The following is a 22,963-nucleotide window of genomic DNA, read 5'->3' on the forward strand; positions in this document are numbered from 1 at the left end:
TTTGAATCACCTGTGCTTGCATGAGCCAACCTTGAACCTTCGTGCGCATGCGTGAACTTTTTCACGCCTGTCGATTGCGTCATTTGCTGGTAAGCAGCCTTTGTGTGAGGACGTGTGTAGTGCTCTCGGCGGATTTTCATTGCAAAGAAAATGGCGGAACGAATGGAGCAGCGCTACTGAATAAAATTTTGCTTGAAACTGGGCGACAGCCAGGTGGAAACCATTTGGAAGATTCAGACGGCTTTTGGTGGCTTTTCAGTTGTGTGACTATCCGAGAAATTGTGGAAGAGGTGGGCATCATTTTCGGAGTCCAGCATGTCCTGTGTGACATCAAGAGGAAGGTGCTTTTGCTCCGCCGTCAGCAGCTTCGGTACGAATTTCACCGCCACTCTTTTCATGGACAAATCTTCTGTCACAGTGGAATGTGCCGAAAAAGTGCTGATGTCCACCTCTTCCGCAATTTCTCGGATAGTCACACGACGGTCCCGCATCACCACAGCATTCACTTTGGAAATGATCTGGTCATTTCAGCACATTGATGGCCGCCTGGAGCATGAATCGCTCTCCACCGTTGTGCGGACGTCTTTAAACCGGTTGTACCGCTCCTTAATCTGTGTGATGCCCATAGCATCGTCACCGAAAGCCGTCTGAATTTTCCGAATGGTTTCCACCTGGCTGTCACCTAGTTTCTGGTAAAATTTGATGCAGTGCTGCTCCAAGTCGTTCCGCCATTTTCCTTGCAATGAAAATCTGCCGAGAGCGCTACATACGTCCTCACACAAAGGTTGCTTACCAGCAAATGACGCAATCAACAGGCGTGAAAAAGTTCACGCATGTGCACGAAGGTTCAAAGTTGACTCATGCAAGCACACGTGATTCAAATCCATCAGGTTTTTGCAAAAAATATAAAGGTCTGATACTTTTCTATCGGACCTCGTATCTCTCTGTAATGATAATTAACCAAAATGATTGCCCTTCATGTATATCTTCATATGGTGTGCTACCACTGTGTCACGTTTCACTGAAATATGCTAAATAGGGGAGCTGTGTTTGCACGATGGCATGATTTCTATATACAACCAAAGATTTTTACGGTGTATGGGTATAAAAAGCATTTAAGGCTATTGCTAATCTTCATGGATTTAGTTCTGAAACTGCATCACTGACCAATAAAAGGTCATCTCTTTAAGTGTTGTGCTCATTTTGATAGTTTGGCTTGTTTGATTGGGTGTAAATATACATTTAAAAATGCCTGCAATCAGTCTGTCATGTAATTCATTTATGATATAAATGTAATCCAAACCATATGTGAAATCCACATGTTACAGTTTGTTTCACTACCTAAAGATACTGCAGAATGAATAGTGGGTTGATACATGAGGTTCAATGGCACAGTGAAATTTCTTCAGGTCACCACAATTCAGTGGTATGTGTGTAAAAACTCATAAAAATGCACAAAGATGTATGCAGTGTCCAATGGACTCTAATTGAGAAGGATCAATAAAGAAAGGTGTCAAAGGCCACTAAGAACTGATTACTGCTAAAATACCAACAACTTGCTTTGTGTTGTGTTGTCCCCCAGCCTACCCGAACCCGGTCCTTTGCGATATTTGGCCTCCAGTGCAACAATCTACATATATATTAAAATCCAAGTGGCCTCTGTGTATGTGTGTGTGTGTACCTTCAAATACAGACAAACTGGGGATTGCTGACATTTGCCGTATGGTATACTTATGCATTTTGGGTCAAGGATGGCGCCAAAACGGAACATTGATAGGAGTAATAATTTTGCCCAAATTGTGGGTATTACGTAACAAGAGTGAACAATGGATGTTGATAATTACATTCTAGACTCACATGCCATTCCAGCAGGGAGCAATAAATCATCTATAAAAAGCCAAGTTGCCTCACATGGGCAGTTATATGTCGCTTTTTTCCAGATCAAGGTCACTTGCTGATGTGTTTGCTAAAATTGATGCAACTTCAAAACAAGGACTCATTACATAATACATTGGTAACACAGAATATTAAAAGTAAAAAAGAGTAAATCAAAGGAATGTTAACAGTTTTAAAATGAACTAAGTGGGCCAAATATTAAATATAATTATTCACAAAACTTTCTCATTTTAATTTCCTGCACTTTCACTTAAAATCATTATAAAAACTTTGCAAAAAGTTATTATTACCCTTGAAAAACGTTAGCTACCTATTTTATAAACACCACCAAATCTAGAACCCTTGGATCCCCAAAGGCAACGTGCTAGTAATACAAATAAGGTACACAAAGCAGATTTCAGTCTCAGGAAAATCTTGTTGTCATAAATATTTGGCTATTAAGCTTAATTACACAATAATAATACAATAACATGCTTTTGGAGGGCGGTATGCATTTTCAGTGGCTCGTCTAACTCGGGCGAATATCGGTCATTCTCGGGTGACTGGGCATGGACGGAGGCAGTGGCACCCCCATGTGGTGGCTGGGGGTGTCTACAGCCACCACCAGATTACTCTGAGCCACCCCTCAGCCACCACATGAGGGCGCATTGGATTTGTGTGGATTTAGGGAATATATTTTAAATCACAACAGTTAATCATGTGAAAATGGTGTTAAAACAAGAGCAACAGCAACATCATCATCAACAACAACAACAACAATAATATATAATATAATAATAATAAGAAACAGAGCTCAATGGGGTCCTCCGCACCTTCAGTGCTCGGGCCCTAAAAGTAGACGCAGCCGCATTGCTGCGTTCTCTCCCCCCTCCCCCTCCCCCTCTTCGGAGTTCTGAGCTGGAGAACGTCAAATTTTGAAACTGAAAAGACGCATGCATGGCATGGAAGCAAGAAGCAGCAGCAAGTAGTGATACTACAAGAGGACTTGTGTGGGTATGTATGGTATACAGTGTTTACAATTTTTATACAGTGCAATTTTTAGTGGAAATACTTGAATATACTTTATATACGTGCATACTGAATGTGTGACTCGTTTGTATACTCTCTGAAGTTAGCATGCTAAGCGGAAACCACTTTGCTGAATTGCTGTCAATCTACAGAGGTCAGAGGATGAAACGAAAACGTGATATTTCACATTTTTTCGGCAAGAGTGGAAGTACTACAGGGGAGAAAAGGGATAATCATGAGAAGGAGAACCCAGATGTAGAAGTAGGCAGTGAGGATGTGTCCAGGGAGAGAACAGGGACAGAAGGTGCACACGATGAAGCAACGATTCCTGGGCCTGCAGGTAACGTTCTGCTACTGAATTAGGTGTTTTCTGTGCCCAAATTCTTAGCACAACACCGCCATCTTGTGGTGATAAAGGGTGCCCTCCATACCCTGATGCTGGCCTGTTAATCTGCAAGAAACAATAACAGTACAGTTTTGTCAAATTTGTCTCAGTCATTGTATTCTGTCATGAATAGTTGAATAACCCAAATATATTAAGTTAATGTAATTAAAGTGTGATTGCAATAATAAAAAATCAGTGTTTAAATATATAAATATACTGTAAATTCAGTATATCAAATAGTTTTTTTTTTTTGTTTTTTTTTGGTCGGGTATGCCACCCTAAAATTTTGCCTAGCCCCACTAGCCACCCTTAGAATTTTTTTTTGCTTGCGCCACTGGACAGAGGGACTCTGAAAATGCAAAAATGCATACCGCAGGACAACTGTATGTTATTATCATTATTATCACTTACTGAGATACACAACACGTGGAATCACATTAACAATATTTAATGTCATTTCAAAATGGAATGGAATGAGATTTATTATCATTGTCATTACAAATGCAACAACAATGAGATTACATTTACACTCCAATTACCTCAGACAAAATACAGAAATTAATCCACAGTTATTAATTGTTTACCGTAATAGTGGCACACATCGAAATTAAGGACAACACATACATTTGACATTGTTTATGTGCTCTAAACTTGAAGCAGTCCATCATCCATTGAGGCAAAGTGGGTGAGGGCCACAGCAAACATGAGTCGCGCTGCCACCAGCTTGGGGGGGAGTGGCGTGAGCACATACATCTTTGTGCATTTTTATGATTTTTTACACACACACACGACTGAATTGTGGTAATCTGAGGAAATTTCACTGTGCCATTGAACCTCATGTATCAACCCTGAGTGGTCCTGAGAGGCATGGGGTGTATGGTACAGAGCACGAAGGGGGGAGGGGAGAAATGGAGCATGCTTCCAGTCTCTGTCCATGTGTGAGTCAGTTCTGTCCGTGAGGGAGTTAGAGAAGATAAGGGGCAGCCGAATGTTCACCAAGGCTGTAGACATTCTTCTGAAGGAAAACAACGGGCGTTTTGTCTTTCAGAGGCTGATAAGCCTGCCATGTTTGTGGTTGAGCAGTGAAAAACACTTTTACAGTTTCACATGAACAAACCAGATCCCAAATTATGAATATTTCTCGGTCTCTGAAATCTTCTTCTGCAAGGTGTGCATTTGCTCCGAGATGTCATCCAACTTGCATCTGAGTTCGTTAACACAGTCTGAGAATGCATCGCCTTGCCCAACTCATTAATCATGACAGACAAGTGAGGGGTCGTGGTTCTGGTGGCAGCCGTCTTGCTAATTTTCCGGTATGTCAGGGCAGCACATAAGCCAATAAGTACCAGCCCTCCTACTATGAAACCAAATCTAAATAAATCCTCGACATCGTCCACAGAGAATGGCACAAAGCATGCGACTCGCCACATCTCCCAGGCATCGAGAACATAGTCCGCAGGGTAGGTTCCATCTGGGCAAGCAGGGTCCCCCAACCCTGAACTTCCTGTAGAAAAAATGGTGTCATAGCATTCAGAGACCAGCTGATCAATTCCTTGGTTAATCCAATATAGTTTGAAGAATTCACAGTCTGGTGAAATAGGGACTTTGAAGGTTGGAGCAGAGATAAGGGAGAGAGGAGGAGATGCGACCGCTCTCATCGCAGTCCCAAGCCAGTCAGTCAAATGCACGACACCCATTAAACGCATACATAAAAACTTGGATCACTTTAACACTCAAGTAGTACAGTGAGATCACAATACCATGAATGAAAATATTGTCCAATTTTCACCATGTCCAACTCACCAATAGAAGGTTTGTGCATTGGCTTCTTGTTTTTCTGTGCGAAATATAACTTGCATCGAGTAACAAACATCTTGTCTGTGGTGAAGGTGCCGTCCTTGATTACATTAAAATCCCTGCTGTAAGGTGCGGAGCTCATTGTCCGTTGAATGGCTGCTCTTAGCTGAGTCAGTGTAGATTGGGTGAGCCATTTACCCGGCTTTGTACTCTTCACCTCGGCATAGTAATGCCGCAGCGTGTCATTTAGTTCTGGTGGCGTAACAGTATGCAGGTCGCATTCAATGTTGCGCCGTGCCAGCCAGTCACGGAACTTGCGCATTCCAAACTCAGTGGATTTTGTCGTGTTCGCTGGTACGCGTTGCTCTCCAAATCACCAGGGCATCCTCATCAAGCTGGCTACTTTGGCTGCTGTTCATTGTTTGACTACCCATGAACTGCAGACAATTCTTGAGTTGCGCATGCTATGATGTCATCACTTTATGCACAGCAGGCGGGTATTGGGATAGCAGTAACGTGAATTTCTCCACTGTGAGATCAATAAAGTCTTATCTTATCTTATCTTATCTTACCTGCTCATTACTGCGGGCAAGTATCGACAAGTAGCATAAATGTAAATCTATGCTACCGGCCCAGCAACGCCTCAGTAAGTGATAATAATAGCAAATAGCTTTTTGGGACATATTTTAACTCATCACATGGAATGGAATTCACAAGCAAAATACAACATCTTGTGGTGGAGCAAACCATTGGTGAAAGAATTGAATGAGAAAACAAACCTCTGAACTGAATCAGTAAAAGGACAAAACTGTATTGTGGAAAGTTATCTCTCTCTACCCCTCCATCTCTTCTTTTGTACCTACGTCTCTTCATTTTCTATAAACCTCTCTCTCATGCCCTTTCAACGTAATGCATGGCCCGTATTGGTTCAAAGGAGGCATTCTCCTTACTGGCCCACCAGCAACAGCACATAGCTGGCTGCTTTAGTGTGCAGCAGTAATATAATTCCACTTTACCCCGTGGGATTTCCACATCAGAATCTATTGATGCATTTCCTGGGCTTGCTACGCTGTCTAACTCCCATAGGTTTGCATTGTGCTGGGTACACAACTCACTGATTCTCGTCACATTTAGCTCCAGGCTACGTTCTTTACAGTACACACAGCACTGGAGCTAAGGAAAGAGGCAGATGGCATGTTCCTCTTTTATTCACCAAAGCTGAGAGGGAACGCATCTACCTTAGACCTGTCAACAGTAAAGCTTCAATTGGTAACTGGTACATATACTGGTATATGTGTCATTGTCGCTGTGTGCAAGGAAACTATTAACCTAGTGTCTGTAAACACTAAAATTCTGAAGTGTACCTTTTGTTAATTCTTTCTGAACTTAGAATTAAAGATGACCTACAGTAGCTGAATCTATAGTAATTCATTCATTTTCTTTACCTGCTTATTCCAATCAAGGGTCACTGGGGTTTGAGTCTAACCTGGCAGTCATGGTGCATGAGGTAGGGTACACCCTGGAGAGCACGCCAAGACACCATAGGAAATTCACGCAAACAGAGAGAGAACATGCAAACTCCATACAGAAAAAACAAGGGGAAGCGATCCCACAATGTTCTTGCTGTGAGGCAAAAGTGCTAACCAACAACCCCCTTTTTCTGCAACAGATCAATCCAAAATGAATTTTGTTTTACTTTTGTAATATACTATATACCTGTTTTGTATGTATATATATATATATATATATATATATATATATATATATATATATATATATATATATATATTCAGCTGAACCCCCATCATTAACTATCACATTACATGTTGGGTCTACAAAATCGGACCGCAAGTTAACGAGTTGACAAAGTCGACCAAGAAAACTTAAAGTCACCTTGCCTTGCCATATTACAATAATTTTGACTATTTGACATGTGATTCCTTCTTGGATGATGATGATTTCTTCATCTGAAGTGGGTTTGGGACCTTTGCTTTCCTCCTCCGGCTGCAGTGTGTCAGTAATGAGGGCTTTGTCAGTGTGGGTGCCATATATACAAGTATGTATATATATATATATATATATATACAGTGAGGAAAATAAATATTTGAGCACCCTGCGGTTTTGCAAGTTCTCCCACTTAGAAATCATGGAGGGGTCTGAAATTTTCATCTTAGGCACATGTCCACTGTGAGAGACATAATCTAAAAAAAAAAAAAAAAAAAAAAAAATCCAGAAATCACAATGTATGATTTTTTAATAATTTATTTGTGTGTTACTGCTGCAAATAAGCATTTGAACACCTGTGAAAATCAATGTTAATATTTGGTACAGTAGCCTTTGTTTGCAATTACAGAGGTCAAACGTTTCCTGTAGTTTTTCACCAGGTTTGCACACACTGCAGCAGGGGTTTTGGTCCACTCCTCCATACAGATCTTCTCCAAATCTTTCAGGTTTGGAGTTTCAGCTCCCTCCAAAGATTTTCTATTGAGTTCAGGTCTGGAGACTGGCTAGGCCACTCCAGGACCTTGAAATGCTTCTAACAGAGCCCCTCCTTAGTTGCCCTGGTTGTGTGTTTGGGGTCATTGTCATGCTGGAAGACCTAGCCATGACCCATCTTCAATGCTCTTACTGAGGGAAGGAGGTTGTTTGCCAAAATCTCGCAATACATGACCCCATCCATCCTCCCTTCAATACGGTGCAGTCGTCCTGTCCCCTTTGCAGAAGAGCACCCCCAGAGTATGATGTTTGCACCCCTATGCTTCACGGTTGGGATGGTTTTCTTGGGGTTGTTCTCATCCTCTAAACATGGTCAGTGGAGTTGATTCCAAAAAGATCTATTCTGGTCTCATCTGACCACATGACCTTCTCCCATGCCTCCTCTGGATCATCCAGACGGTCACTGGTGAACTTCAAACGGGCCTGGACATGTGCTGGCTTGAGCAGGGGGACCTTGCTGCCCTGCAGGATTTTAAACCATGACAGCATCATGTGTTACTAATGTAATCTTTGTGACTGTGGTCCCAGCTCTCTTCAGGTCATTGACCAGGTCCTCCTGTGTAGTTCTGAGCTTTTACAGAATCATCCTTACCCCACAAAGTGAGATCTTGCATGGAATCCTAGACCGAGGGAGATTGACAGTCATCTTGTGTTTCTTCCACTTTCCAATAAATAATCATAACAATTGTTGTCTTCTACCAAGCTGCTTGCCTGTTGTCCTGTAGTCCATCCCAGCCTTGTGGAGGTCTACAGTTTTGTCCCTGGTGTCCTTAGACAGCTCTTTGGTCTTGGCTATGGCAGACAGGTTGGAGTGTGATTGATTGAGTGTGTGAACAGGTGTCTTTTATACAGGTAACAAGTTCAAACAGGTGCAATTAATACAGGTAAAGAGTGCAGAATAAGAGGGCTTCTTAAAGAAAAATTAACAGGTCTGTGTGAGTCAGAATTCTTGCTGGTTGGTAGGTGTTCAAATACTTATTTACAGCAGTAACACACAAATAAATTATTTAAAAAAAATCATACATTGTGATTTCCGGATTTTTTTTTCTTTCTTTTTAGATTATGTCTCTCACAGTGGACATGCACCTAAGATGAAAATTTCAGACCCCTCCATGATTTCTAAGTGGGAGAACTTGCAAAATTGCAGGGTGTTCAAATACTTATTTTCCTCACTGTATCTTTCACAGAGTGTGAGTTCCTTCAGCTTATCAGAGTAGATTCAATACAGACCTGCATTATGATCTGGCAGTTTTACACTGTATGCCCTTCCTGACACCAACAATGAAGAAACATGCTCACACATCCTGATCTTCCAAAATACTAATTAGTACCTACTCTGCTTCACTTCTGTGATCTGACAGGATCAGAATGGCAGGGCTCTGTGAATCTATTCTAGTCTATTCTACTATATAGTATACAAATGATGAATGTTTGAGTTCAGTGGAACAAATAATTCATGAGGTGAAATATCACCAAATGAAATATTCATTCCATTAAAAGAATGAAAAAAATCATTCATTATTTGCTTTATATAATGCCAAAAATATATCCTTGATATTGGATATTTTATTAATTTATAAACAGCAGAAAAGGGACTTTAGGAGTCCAAAATTGTACTCAGTCAATTTGAAAAACCAATTCTGCCACAATGACGCCATTGTGCTGAATTCAATACGGACTGCTGTCTGCTTTCCCAGTGAAAATTTGTGTCAGAAATTTGTCCAGTTTTTCATCCTAACTTCATCCTCTTCATCCTAACAGCTCTTTGTGCCTCCAGATGGCTGGAGGTGGATTTGTTTTTTGTGTTCGAAGAATTAGCACCGTCAATTAACTCCTTTAAATAGTTATCCACCAGCAAAACAAACTACGTCATGTTTAGCTAAATGCCTCACCCGGTAGTGTGAGCATGCGTGGTGGTCGGGACGTGCAATAGCAAATTTCATATAGTACCAAAATTGGATTCTAAAAAGAATTATATAATGGCTGAGTGGATCCTTGTCATTTGATTGGTGCTTTGTACAGTAGTGTTCAGAATAATAGTAGTGCTATGTGACTAAAAAGATTAATCCAGGTTTTGAGTATATTTCTTATTATTACATGGGAAACGAGGTCCCACTAGATTCAGTAGATTCTCACAAATCCAACAAGACAAAGCATTCATGATATGCACACTCTTACGGCTATGAAATTGGGCTATTAGTAAAAAAGTAGAAACGGGGTGTTCACAATAATAGTAGCATCTGCTGTTGACGCTACAAACTCAAAACTATTATGTTCAAACTGCTTTTTTAGCAATCCTGTGAATCATTAAACTAGTATTTAGTTGTATAACCACAGTTTTTCATGATTTCTTCACATCTGCGAGGCATGGAGTCAACCAACTTGTGGCACCTTTCAGCTGTTATTCCACTCCAAGATTCTTTAACAACATTCCACAATTCATTCACATTTCTTGGTTTTGCTTCAGAAACAGCTTTTTTGATGTCACCCCACAAGTTCTCAATTGGATTTAGGTCCGGGGATTGGGCAGGCCACTTCAAAACATTAATTTTGTTGGTTTGGAACCAAGATTTTGCTCGTTTACTAGTGTGCTTGGGGTCACTGTCTTGTTGAAACACCCATTTCAAGGGCATGTCCTCTTCAGCATAAGGCAACATGACCTCTTCAAGTATTTTGACATATCCATACTGATCCATGATACCTGGTATGCGATACATAGGCCCAACACCATAGTAGGAGAAACATGCCCATATCTTGATGCTTGCCCATATCTTGATGCTTGCACCACCATGCTTCACTGTCTTCACTGTGAACTGTGGCTTGAATTCAGAGTTTGGGGGTTGTCTCACAAACTGTCTGCGTCCCTTGGACCCAAAAAGAACAATTTTACTCTCATCGTCCACAAAATATTCCTCCATTTCTCTTTAGGTCAGTTGATGTGTTCTTTGGCAAATTGTAACCTCTTCTGCACATGTCTTTTATTTAACAGAGGGACTTTGCGGGGGATTCTTGCAAATAATTTAGCTTCGCATAGGCATCTTCTAACTGTCACAGCACTTACAGGTAACTCCAGACTGTCTTTGATCATCCTGGAGCTGATCAATGGGTGAGCCTTCTGCCATTCTGGTTATTCTTCTATCCATTTTGATGGTTATTTTCCATTTTCTTCCACGCATCTCTGGGTTTTTTTTGTCCATTTTAAAGCATTGGAGATCATTGTAGATGAACAGCCTATAATTTTTTGCACCTGCGTATAAGTTTTCCCCTCCCCAATCAACTTTTTAATCAAACTACGCTGTTCCTCTGAACAATGTCATGAACGTCCCATTTTCCTCAGGCTTTCAAAGAGAAAAGCATGTTCAACAGGTGCTGGCTTCATCCTTAAATAGGGGACACCTGATTCACACCTGTTTGTTCCACAAAATTGACGAACTCACTGACTGAATGCCACACTACTATTATTGTGAACACCTCCTTTTCTACTTTTGTTTTTTACTAATAGCCCAATTTCATAGCCGTAAGAGTGTGCATATCATGAATGCTTGGTCTTGTTGGATTTGTGAGAATCTGCTGAATCTACTGGTACCTTGTTTCCCATGTAACAATAAGAAATATACTCAAAACCTGGATTAATCTTTTTAGTCACATAACACTACTATTATTCTGAACACTACTGTATGTCACATGACATGGATTAATTCATCCCATTTGTGTTGCATTGCTTTTAGAGTGCTGCTTGGTTCTATTTAGAGTGCAAATTTGGTTCCATACATTTGGTACCATTGCACTCTGCACACACACGCGCATGTCCTCATGCATGCGCACGCACATGTACGCACACATGTGATCATGCACGCATGTGCGCACACATGTGCTCGTGCATGTGCATCAGCGTGTGCCCACTCGTGATCGTCCACGCACATGCACACGCCCCACACATGCACGTGCGTGCACACACACACACAACCCACGTGCGCCGCACACACAAAACAAATCCACTGTACTGTCTGGAGGCTGTTGGCAACAAGTTGGAATGAAAAGCTGGACTAATTTCTGATGTGATTTTTTTTCGCCGCACTGAAGATGTACACAGTCTTTTTTTGGTAGTACACGCGTGCAAAAGCATCGACCCAGTGGCTTGTGTGTGTGCGCGCGGGGGGTGCAACGACACGATGATTTGATTGAGCTAACTGATGCTGCTAATTCTTGTAACATACACACACACAATCCACTCCGCTGTAAGCATCTGGATCCATGAAAAGCTGTTCACATGAAACGCTGACGTTGGCTGGATGGAGGAACTACACAGTCTATTTTTTCTTTTTTTATGGAACCAATCAAATGACAAGGATCCACTCAGCTGTTACATAATAACAATTAACACACACGCACAATTGAAAAATACTATCAAGTTAAGACTAATTCAGGAACATTTGTTATTAAGAAGCTCTTCACTTCTTCTGTTTTCTCTGTTGAAACAGTATTCATCTACTTTAAAAAAGAAGATAGGAAATGTTTTGTCCCTCTGAAACTCCCCGTTTGACTGCACTACTCAAAAGCACCTACAGAAACTTTCTGATTGAATGGAAAAGCATAGCGACTTGCTGTTCTAATAGACATCAGGTGACAAAGAATGATATTAATGAGGATGATTTAAGAGAGGTTCTGTCTCCTCTTCATTTTGACCTTTTTCACATGCACGTATCAGACCAGCCTGTCCACCTACAAAGTAGGGAAAGGAGAGTGGGTAGAAGGGAAGTCATGAAGTGAGCGCTGGAATGAACCATCCAGTCTCCTGGCTAGCCCCACCAAGGCAAAGCCATTTATCATCCAGGCACCTGAGCTGACCAAATCAAAGTGGTGGAGTCCAAAATAGGAATCATTAAAACTTTAGGCTTTTTCACTTTGGGGGCATTCTTGAGCAACACAGATGCTACTGGAAGACTGCAGATGAGGCTGTATCACTCCTATAAGCTTGAGATGAGAAGAGAACTAGGGTATAAAAGATATAAATACAGAAGAAAAAAAAATGTGGGCACATCAACATGAAAGTCACATGAGCGGGACAACAAGTCAGTTTAAATAATGTAAACAGTGCTACTTTTATGTAATTACCACCAATGCCACTAAAATATGATGTTTGGCTCAAGGTGTGCCAAAAAAAAAATAATTTAAAAAACAAGGCATTTTTATCAACCTTCATGATATATGATACATCATGCTTTTGTTCATACATATAGTGAAATTTAAAATATCAGTATTTTTTGTTGCACATTCTTTTCACAAAGATGATGAAATATCAGGTGAACATGTTCTGGAGCAACCGCTATCCCAATCAAAATATGATAGCATAATGGCTTGAAGGCTAAATCAGAATAAATGAGGCATGGTTTCACAAATTTTGTGGTGTCTAATACGTGCAGATGCTGAGTACTGTATTTTTTTTAAACTATGTCACTTTTTAAAATTTGTTTTGCTAGTTTTGCAAGTTATAGGTCAAAATGACATATATGAAAAAAATACTGCTTTATCATATGGCAACAAGACTGCAATGTCTACAAGTGTGACAAGATGCTCTTCTAAAATCATTTGAGTGAGGTCCTGTGATTCATACTCCAGACCTGAAAGTGGCATTAATGATCCATTAAGCAGGATGTCACCCACCGTAAAACAAGAAGTAGTAAATCTGAATGAGAACAATGTACTGGGTTTTCAAGAATGACTAAAATGACTAAATGATACTCTCAAACTGAAAGACTAAATAGATGGAATAACATTCATATTACAAACTTTACTACTAGTACTTTACACGTTGTGGGACAGCCAGAACAGAAACAAGGAGGATGGCGAGGTTAATGTAAGGTAAAATATAATGTTTAAGTATTGATATTTAGTTAAGTAAAGGCACATATTCAGCTTCTTATTGTCATTTATACACTCAAAAAACTGACTCACTGGATTGGATTTCCATCTAACAAATATAAGTAGCCCCAACTAAATTAAATTAAATTCTCTTGCATGGATGCACTTTATTTGAGTTGGGGCTACATGTATTTATTAGAGGGAATTGTTGCACATAACTGAATTGAGTTCATCCAATGAGTCATTTTTTTGAGTGTATCTGTTCAGTGATGACAATGAGCAGTTTACATGTGAGTTCTCTATACATACAATAACATGAATTAGCCACTTAGCATCTGCCCACTAATGTGGTGATTGCATGTTAAATAGCCAATGCATCAATTAAATTAATTGTACTTGGTATTCCATGATGCAGTAGCACAATGTTACAAAATAAATGCGACTTACAGACTGGCGTGACTTTATATATACAGCAAATGGTAAAAAAAAAAATGACCTCTGACATCGAGGTGCTGATTGTGAGGCATTGTTGTAATGTAGATGCACATGGAAAAACACTATATATATATATATATATATATATATATATATATATATATATATATATATATATATATATATATATATATATATATATATATATATATGATGTGTGGAGTATGCTCCGGCGTCCTGCCATTTCCAAAGACATGCAGGTTTGGTGAACTGATGACTCTAAATTGACTATATTTGTGAGTAAAAGTATCTGTTGTCCCATGCAACAGACTACTTGATAAGAGAATAAGATGAGCATCATATTCACTCATTTTCAAAACTCGCTTGATGTAAATTTAAACTTTGTTCAATAGGTTGCCACAGCTGTGGAAGCTTGCAGCTACTTTTTAAAATAATGATGATTTAACAACTATTGAATAGTTACCCCTACAATAACTACCACTAGACTACTATTAGTTATTTTTGTATTGATCATATGCATATAATTATGTGAAACTGTCGCAGGCAGATCTCATTTTTGATGTAATTTACTGCACAGAATAGCTAAAAAGATTTTGCTATACGTGGACAATTTCTTATTTAGTTGTGTTTGATTACTGATGAAATAGGAGTGGTGCAGTAAATTAGATTTTCTGTTAACAAACTATGAAAAAAACTATGTTTCAAAAGGTTTTAAAGGTTTCAAATACCTTTAAAACTGCAAATCATTTATGGAAATTGTGGATGCATTAGGATTTCAACAATGCATTCAGGACTTGATGCACATTAGTGGAAATACCCTGGATTTGGTTTTCACACGTGGTATTGCTGTCACGAAATTTGACATCATGCCACTTGCATCGGTGGTCTCTGATTACTCACTTATTAGGTTTACAGTTTTGCTGCTGTGTTTAACCTTATTTATCACTGTGACAATGCATCAACTCCTCAACTACGACTGAACTCGAAGCTAGACTGCCTGTGCGATGCTATCTTGACTATAAGCATGCACTACTGGCTACAAAGCGGACCTGTTACTCCGATATGATCGACAAAAACAAGCATAATTCAAAGTTCTTGTTCGACGCAGTGGCAACACTTATTCATGGACAACCACCTGTAAGTCGCTCTCCTTTTACAGCACAAGATTCCTTGAATTAGTTTGAGAAGAATATAGAAGACATTAGGTTAAACAATAAAACAGTCCGATTCTGTAGAGACTTTCAAGTCCAGACTTAAGACACACTTATTTTCCCGTTCATATGGCTAGCATATTGGCATAGTATGTTACTATACTTTTTACTCTTCTAAATTAACTTTATTAGGAAACGGAGTGGGCCTTGGCTTCAACTTTATCTAAATTCTGGGTCTTTCAGTGAAGCTTAGGGCTAGTGGCCAGAGATCATATTAGTATTTCTTCTGTTTTTCTTGTTGCTTAATGCTGACAGATTCTACTGTTTTTGTTGTCTTTCTGATTCCTGATTGTGGTTTTTTTCCTGTCTGTTTGAGGTGCGGCTCCATCCAGAGATGGGTGTGGTGTCTGTTTCTCTAACCCTCCTGTCCTGTGCACCGGCAACATTTCCTGTATATTTGTTTCGTGAATTTTTTGTAAATTGTGTCTGTAGCACGGTCCAAGCAGAGGGTCACCCCTTTGAGTCTGGTCTACTTGTTGTTTCTTCTCTCTTCAAGATGGTAATCGTTCCCTTAATCGCAGACAACTGCACCTCATGTGCACTTGGGTGACCGGGGATTGCCTCAAGGTATTTCTTCAGGTTCTTCTTCATCAGGCCTGTTGCTCCTACCACAACTGGAATGATATCGATGTCTTTCAATGACCATGTTGTTCTTAGGTCATTTTTCAGGTCTTGGTATTTTGAGATCTTTCCCCTTTCAGCTCGATTCAGGCCGTAATCATTGGGGACTGTCACATCAATGATTTTGGCTGTTTTCTCTTGCTTGTTCCAGATGACAATATCAGGTTTGATTGCACCTCCTTCTATGTGTCTTCCTGCTGGGATCTCTTTGTCGTAGAAGATCGTTATTTTTCCGCTGGATGAGACTGGTGTTGGCTCGTGCTCCCAGACATGTTCTTTGACTTCCATCTCCAGTTCCTTGCAGATCTTCCAGTGGAGATATTGACAGATCTTGTTATGTCTGGATGTATAATGCCCATCTGCCATGAGGATCTGGCATGCTGATGTTAGATGGTTTACACTCTCAACACCTGTATGACAGAATCGGCATTTATCATTTTGTGAGATCCCTGCCATTTTTTTGAAGCCATTAGTTAGAAGTCCCTGATCTTGTGCTCCAATCAGAATTCTTTCTCCATCAAAACCAAGTTTTCCATTTTTTAGCCACTGCATTGATCCAACTTTGTCGATGTATTCCTTTTCGAGTTCTTCTTGGAAACGTCCGGCTCTTTTGTGTTGTTTCCATCTTTCCACTCGATGTTTTCCTTCTTTTTTGCAGTATTGTTCTCTGGTCTGTCTTGCAAGTTTTGTTGCAGGCATGAGACTGTTGCTTTTTCTCTCTTGTAGAAGTTCTCCGCCAAAGTTTTTTGCCAGTTTAGTGATTGAGGTCCGTTCACTTATGGCCTCGTGGTGTTGTGTGACCGTTTTTATGATTTCTTCTTCAGAGCTCTTTAAGTACTGTCCAATACTTATTATCGATGCTCTGTAGGCCTGGTTGATTTCAGTAAGACCCATACCGCCTTCTCTGCGAGGTAGGTATATTCTGTCCATGCACTGATTTCTGTATGTGATTTTGTGGAGGGTGAGCATTTTTATGGTTTTTGTGTCCAATTTGTTAAGTTCGCATTGTGGCCAGTTCACTATGCCAAACCCATAGGTCACCACTGGTATTGCAAACTGGTTTATGGCTGTGATTTTATTTTTTGGTGTCAGCTGTGTTTTGCAGATCTTTTTTAAGCGGTTTAGGTATTCTTTTGTTGTTTTTGTTCTCATTTTCTTGTGTTCAATTGAATTACTTTGTTCAATTCCCAAGTATTTGTATGTGGAGTCTGCAGCCAGGTCTTCAATGTAGCTCCCTTCATCCAACTGTATGTTTTCGGTTTTTGTCTTTTTTCCTTTTGTCATTGTGCATTTTGAGCATTTATCCAGTCCAAATTCCATGCCAATGTCTTTTGAGAACTTATGGGCAGTTTCCACGAGTTGAGTGAGTCCGTTTTTTGTGTTGGCATAGATTTTCAAATCGTCCATGAACAACAGATGGTTCACAAGTTTTTGGTTTTCCTTTCCTTTGTCTTTACTTAAGTCATATCCAATGTCTTGCTCCTTCAGGATCTTGCTGAGCGGGTCCATGATTAAGCAGAATAAGAGAGGTGAAAGGCTGTCTCCTTGAAGTATCCCTCTCTGAACTCGTACGTCTGGGATTGTTATTTGTCCCTCTGTGTGATTGAGGGTGATGGTGGTGTTCCACTTGTTCATTTGTGCTCTCAGGAAGGTTCTTATTTTCTCATTGATGTTGTAGAGTTCTAAGCACCTCAAGATCCAGGAGTGTGGTACACTGTCAAATGCCTTTTTGTAATCAATCCAAGCCATGCTGAGGTTCCTCTGCCTTGTTTTGCAGTCCTCCAGGATAGCTTTGTCTGTCAGTAACTGGTCTTTAGCTCCTAATCTTCTTTTGGAACATCCTTTCTGTTCATTTTCCAGGTAGCCACCATTGTCAAGATGTTCATAAATGGCATCAGCTATGATTCCTGTCAGCCATTTGTATGTTGTTGTTAGGCAGCAGATGGGTCTGTACTTGTTGGGAAGCTGTGTTTCCTTGGTCTTTGGAATTAGGCTTGTGTTCCCTGTCGTTAGCCAGTCTGGTGTGTCCTCTTCTCCGTTCAATATTTTTGTGAAAGCCACAGCATAATGTTGGTGTAATGCTGTCAGTCTTTTCAGCCAAAAATTTGGGATTTTGTCGATGCCAGGTGCCTTGAAGTTACTGTATTCACTCATTTTCTTTCTGATCTCTTCTTCATTGATTACAATTGCTGGCATTTGTTGTTTGTCTTTGTTTTTCTGTTGTATTTTTTCAATCCACTCAGCCTCTTGGTGTTGTTTTGGGTCTTCAAAGAGTGGTCTCCAAAATTTTTCAATTTCCTTTCTCTCAGGTGGTTGTTGTACTTCTATTGTGTCATTTGCCAGCTTTCTGTACACTAGTCTGGGGTTTGTTGCAAATAGTTTGTTTATCTGTTTTGCTTGTATTTTCTTGTCTTTATTCATAATTTGTGCTGTGATGTTCAGCCAGCCTTCCACTTAGCAGTTTGTCTTCAACATTGTATTTTCTTTTAATGCGATTTATTTTTTTTAGAAGATTCTTTTTGTGGTTCTTGTTTCCCAAAAATGTGGCCATTTGGGAGATCTCTGCTCTTAGGCAGCTGATTTTTTGTTGTAATTTCTTTTTCCATCGTGGCATGGTATTCTTTTTCTTATTTGTGGTACTGTTTCTCTCCAAATCTTGTGGGGCTAATTTACTTTGTATGTACCATGCCGCTCCATAATTTACAGAGTTTAACTCTGTTAATGTGGCTCCTCTTGGGACCAGTTTGGTCAGTCCTATGTTAACTTTTTGAAGGATATTTTTGAATTTTTTATTCTCTTTTAGTTTAGTCAGCTTTGGGCGCTCTTTCATGTCCATTTTTCTTGTTTCTTCAATCTTATTTGCCAATTCCTCTTCTAGTTCCTGCTGTTCTGGGTCTGTGTGCACCTGTGAATTATTTTGTAGATGAGCTGGTGAGTTGTTCGTTTTTTCGGTGGGCAATGAGTTGCTCGTTTTTTCAGGGGGCAGTGAGTTGTTCATTTTTTCGGGAGGCAGTAAATGGTTCGGTTTTTCGTGAGGCAGTGAGTGGTTCGGTTTTTCGGGAGGCAGTGAATTGTTCGTTTTTTCGGGAGGCATGTGTGCTTGCTCTGGGGGTTGGTAAGGTTAGACCTTACTTGTGTGAAGTGCCTTGAGGCAACTTTGTTGTGATTTGCTGCTACATAAATGAAAATATATTGAAAAATAAATTGAAAAATGCTTTGCACTCCTCTGTGTGTCATTTGAACCCAAAACAGAATCCAGTATTTCTATGTACTCTTACAACATTCTTCAATAAGCAGCATTGTTAACATTTCATAAAAGTACAGCAACAAAAACAATCAGAATGGCTTTTCATATTTGAAACAGCTGATAACACAAAGAAAATCAGAAATCAAGAGGAGCTTAAAAAATAAGTTGGACATTAGTTGACAAAAAAAGGAGTTTACGTATCCTCAGTGGTTCTTTCAAAAACCAGCTTGTCAGATTTTTGACCTGCCAGTAATGTTCTACAGCTATGAAAGCTCAGTGGATCATAAAGTCTTTACAATTTACCCCTTGAGGATGCTGCCGCCATCAAATATTGTGGCAAACACGACCCGTACTTTGATTTGTCACTGTAACCCAAAGCTGTTCAAAGCCCAGATGATATAACTATCTCTGACAGCAGAAAATGCCAGCACTATGTCTCCAAACTGAAGATTTTCCCCTTGAATAATTTGATCTTAACTATCATGAAGTGAGATATTCAAGCTATAACACTTAAACATCTTGTGCATTAAAGAATGTTAATGTCTGAGTTTCTCTGACATTCCTGTTTTCTCTGAAGGTTCTGCTTTGCATGTATAATAAAAAAAAAAAACTAAATCAATAAGACAGGCAAGTAGAAAATCACTCACTTGGTTTAGGCTTGACACCAGCTTTAAAATTGGGTTTGGAGCAGAGAAATCCGAGCCATATGGCATTCACAGTATTTGCTAAAAGCAGCCATAAGATACTGGCTAAAACTTTATAAAGCCTCTTGTTTCTGGTGAAATGATTCAGTGTTTTTGTCCAGAAATTTTGATTGATCTGGGAATGATGGTCTCTGAGCTTTAGATTGCTTAAGGTAGAAAAATACAGAAGCAGAACTTACGTACTCCTGAGAGCTGAGGGTTTGGACTCAATTAGTCTTACCTGAGTGTCTGTCCACAGTGAAAAACTTTTCTCCATCCAAGACACTGTAAACAACTTTGGCACTGCTTCCGTATGCCGGGTCATCTGCATCTGATGCAGTGACTTTCATCACTGATGTTCCTGTTGAAAATGGACAAGACAAAACAAAGCATATGATTTTTGATAACTTTTAATCTTTTCATGTCCAGCAGTCATTTTTTTAGGCAGGCATTAGTGACAGATTTGATGTGGGTAGCAATAGGCAGCCAGGGAGTCAGGTAATGTGCCCTCTTGGGGTGATGGAAAACCAAGTGTGCTGCTGAGTTCTGGATCACCTTCAAGGGCTTCACCATGCAAGAGAGGAGACCCTTTAGGATTTGTGTTATCCCGAAAGACAAAAAAAAAAAAACAACAAAAAACAAAACAAAAAAGAAGTCAATTGAACATCAAATCAACATCAATTATTAATGTTAACTAAGCATCAATCTAATGTCAAAAATCAAACTTTCATTAACACCAATGTGTGATGTTGAATCAACATCATGGTGCGAACATCAGTGATAGACATTCCCTTACAAAAGGGAAGGGGAAAAATGTGATTTTTCCACTGTGACGAAAATGTGATCAAGTGACCTTCTGGTTACAAACCCACCTCCCCAAACCCAAATTCAGGCTTTTTAGCCACTGATTTGTGCTCTCTGAGGAATCTTACTTCTTATAGCTACAAATACAAGCCATGAGAAGTATAACTGTCAGTTTGCTAAAGTGTACTTACACTTTCCTTAATACTTTATAGTGTACACCAAGTATAGTTACACTTTTCAGATTATTTGTCTGTAAACATCAAGTATACTTTAACTATAATCTGTTAAGTATATTACTAAATGGAAGGTTAAAAAGTAAGAAATAAATAAGGAAGTATACTTTCAGTTTATTTGTTATGCACTTAGATACTTAAAGTAGGTCTTCTCACTTGTTTCACTGAGGGTCACCACAGCAGTTCCAACATAGACCTGAGTACTGATGTTACCCAAGTTTTGTACCAGATGCCCTTCCTGGCACAACATTACATGGAGAATGGAGAGGGGTGGCCCTGAAGTGTGAAACACCCCCACTATAAACAAACACACTTAAGCGGAAGCCACACACTCACAACATAACGTTACCCGACACCAATTTATGATTCCTGCTGTGTTCCAAAATTCCTGCTCTGTGTGGAGCTGTCTGGAAAAGAGAGACACTGTGAAGCAGCTGCAGCTTCTTCTCTCATAAATGTGTTTAAATAAAATCCATAAAAGTCCTGCTCACAGACTGATTGCCAGATACATCCAGTAAAAAGTCCAGACATCTCCAGTCCACTCACGGACGATTTGTTCATGCGCACACATGTGAACAATTAAAAGAAAGAAAAAAAATGTCTGGCTGCAGGCAGTTAGTTCCTTGCTCTCCCCTCAAACTCTCTCATCACTGTTAAAAAAAAGGACAAAAAAAGGACATAAGTCCTGCTCACAGACTGACTGCCAGAGACAGGACATGTTCACACAAGTAGAACTCCAGACAACTCCACATTTAGTCACGGACGGCTCGTTCGCACGCACGCGCGTGCATCTCGCGGTCAAAGGAGGAATGATAAACTATAACAGAACTCAGAGCGCAGACCTGCAGCTCAGCACAAGAACAAATATAAACTAGAAGAGAAGTCAGAGTGCACAGTCTGGCTGCAGCCAAATTGTGCACTCTGACTTCTCTGTGCAGAGAACCTGCAGGCTGCGTTCTCACCTCCTCTCTGCCTCCTGCTGTGCGCACCTGACACAGACATTCCTGTGTCATCATGACGCAACAGGAAGCAACTTGGAGCAGCCCCAGTATGAAAGGGGCTTTAGTCTTGGCCAAACAGTTAAGTATGCTTTTCTTTCTACTGGAGAACATTGCTGGTTCACCCCTGTCCATTCTCTAACATGGATTTACATTAGGAAGGGCATCTGATGTAAAATGTGTGCCAAATCATTATGCAGGTCCACCTTGTATCTGCTGTGGCAACCCAGAGTGATAACAAGGGAAATGCTGAAGGGACTTACTTTTTACAGAAAAGTCTAAGTATACATTGGTAAGGTGACAGCTATACTTTTAGCAGCTTATACCTGTTGCTGTAAGAAGTAAACTAGACTGTGGTTTAGTGGTTAAGGAGGTGGGCTTGTGACTATAAGGTCCTTGGGGCAAATCGCTGCCACACTGGGATTTTTTTTTTCTTTTTGGTCAGGGGATGTCAGTTATTGATGTTGATGTGTCTTGATGTTGATCCAGTGTCAAAAATGAAAATTTAATTTTTGATGTTAAGTTGATGGTCAGTTGACATCAATGGTTGGTGTTTATTTGATGTTAAAGTGACATTTCTTTGGGGACAGTCATTGAAGCAAAAGAAAACCACAGTTTGTTTGTACCAGGAGTTGGGTGGTGTATTGAGTTAGGTATGTTAGATATGTTTACCACCCCACACACCCGATAAAAGGGATTTAGGCCAGACCTCAATCTCGCATTGGGGCTTTGCCATGGATAATTATACCATATGATTTTGTTTCAGGTTTCATTTCGTAATGTGCGGTTGCCATTGCATTGAATTTTTATCTGCCTTTGTGGCAACATCTGCTTAAATTTGCTACCATGGGCCTGTATGTATTTGGGCATATCCAACTGTCTGTGATTACACTTAGTTGAAGCTCAGTGTATTCCACTTGCAGTACATCAGATAAGTATTTCATGTTTACGCACAAAAATATTTGATGCTTTAAATTACCTTTCTGCAACACCAATTTGCCTCTCATCTGCACAGATCTTGTGCTCAAAAGATGAGTGGAAACACAGGGTCATAATGTCAGCACTGCCATCTACAAAGCCTCATAAAATCCCGTAAAATGTACAGAAAACAGTTATTTCTGCATCCTGCCACATAGTGGGTTACACAGTCATTTCCACATAAACCCTTTAAATAGGGATGTGTAGTGTGAGTCATTATTTTGTACCCAATGAACTATAGTCATACGTGTGACTACACAGTCCAGTGATATCAAACTGAAATGTAAG

At 39.9% G+C, this 22,963-nt stretch overlaps 1 protein-coding gene across 1 annotated transcript in view; it reads right to left on the reverse strand.

The window, feature by feature from the left end:
- Positions 1–22,963, reverse strand: part of LOC117506558 (cadherin-22-like) — a 766,928-nt gene that overhangs the window by 235,871 nt on the left and 508,094 nt on the right. Inside the window, exon 5 of the mRNA XM_034166074.1 lies at positions 19,904–20,023. Within this exon, the coding sequence (XP_034021965.1) occupies positions 19,904–20,023 (120 nt within the window). The remainder of the gene's footprint in view (positions 1–19,903; positions 20,024–22,963) is intronic.

The sequence above is a fragment of the Thalassophryne amazonica genome, chromosome 3, assembly GCF_902500255.1.
Source record: "Thalassophryne amazonica chromosome 3, fThaAma1.1, whole genome shotgun sequence".
NCBI lineage: Eukaryota > Metazoa > Chordata > Actinopteri > Batrachoidiformes > Batrachoididae > Thalassophryne > Thalassophryne amazonica.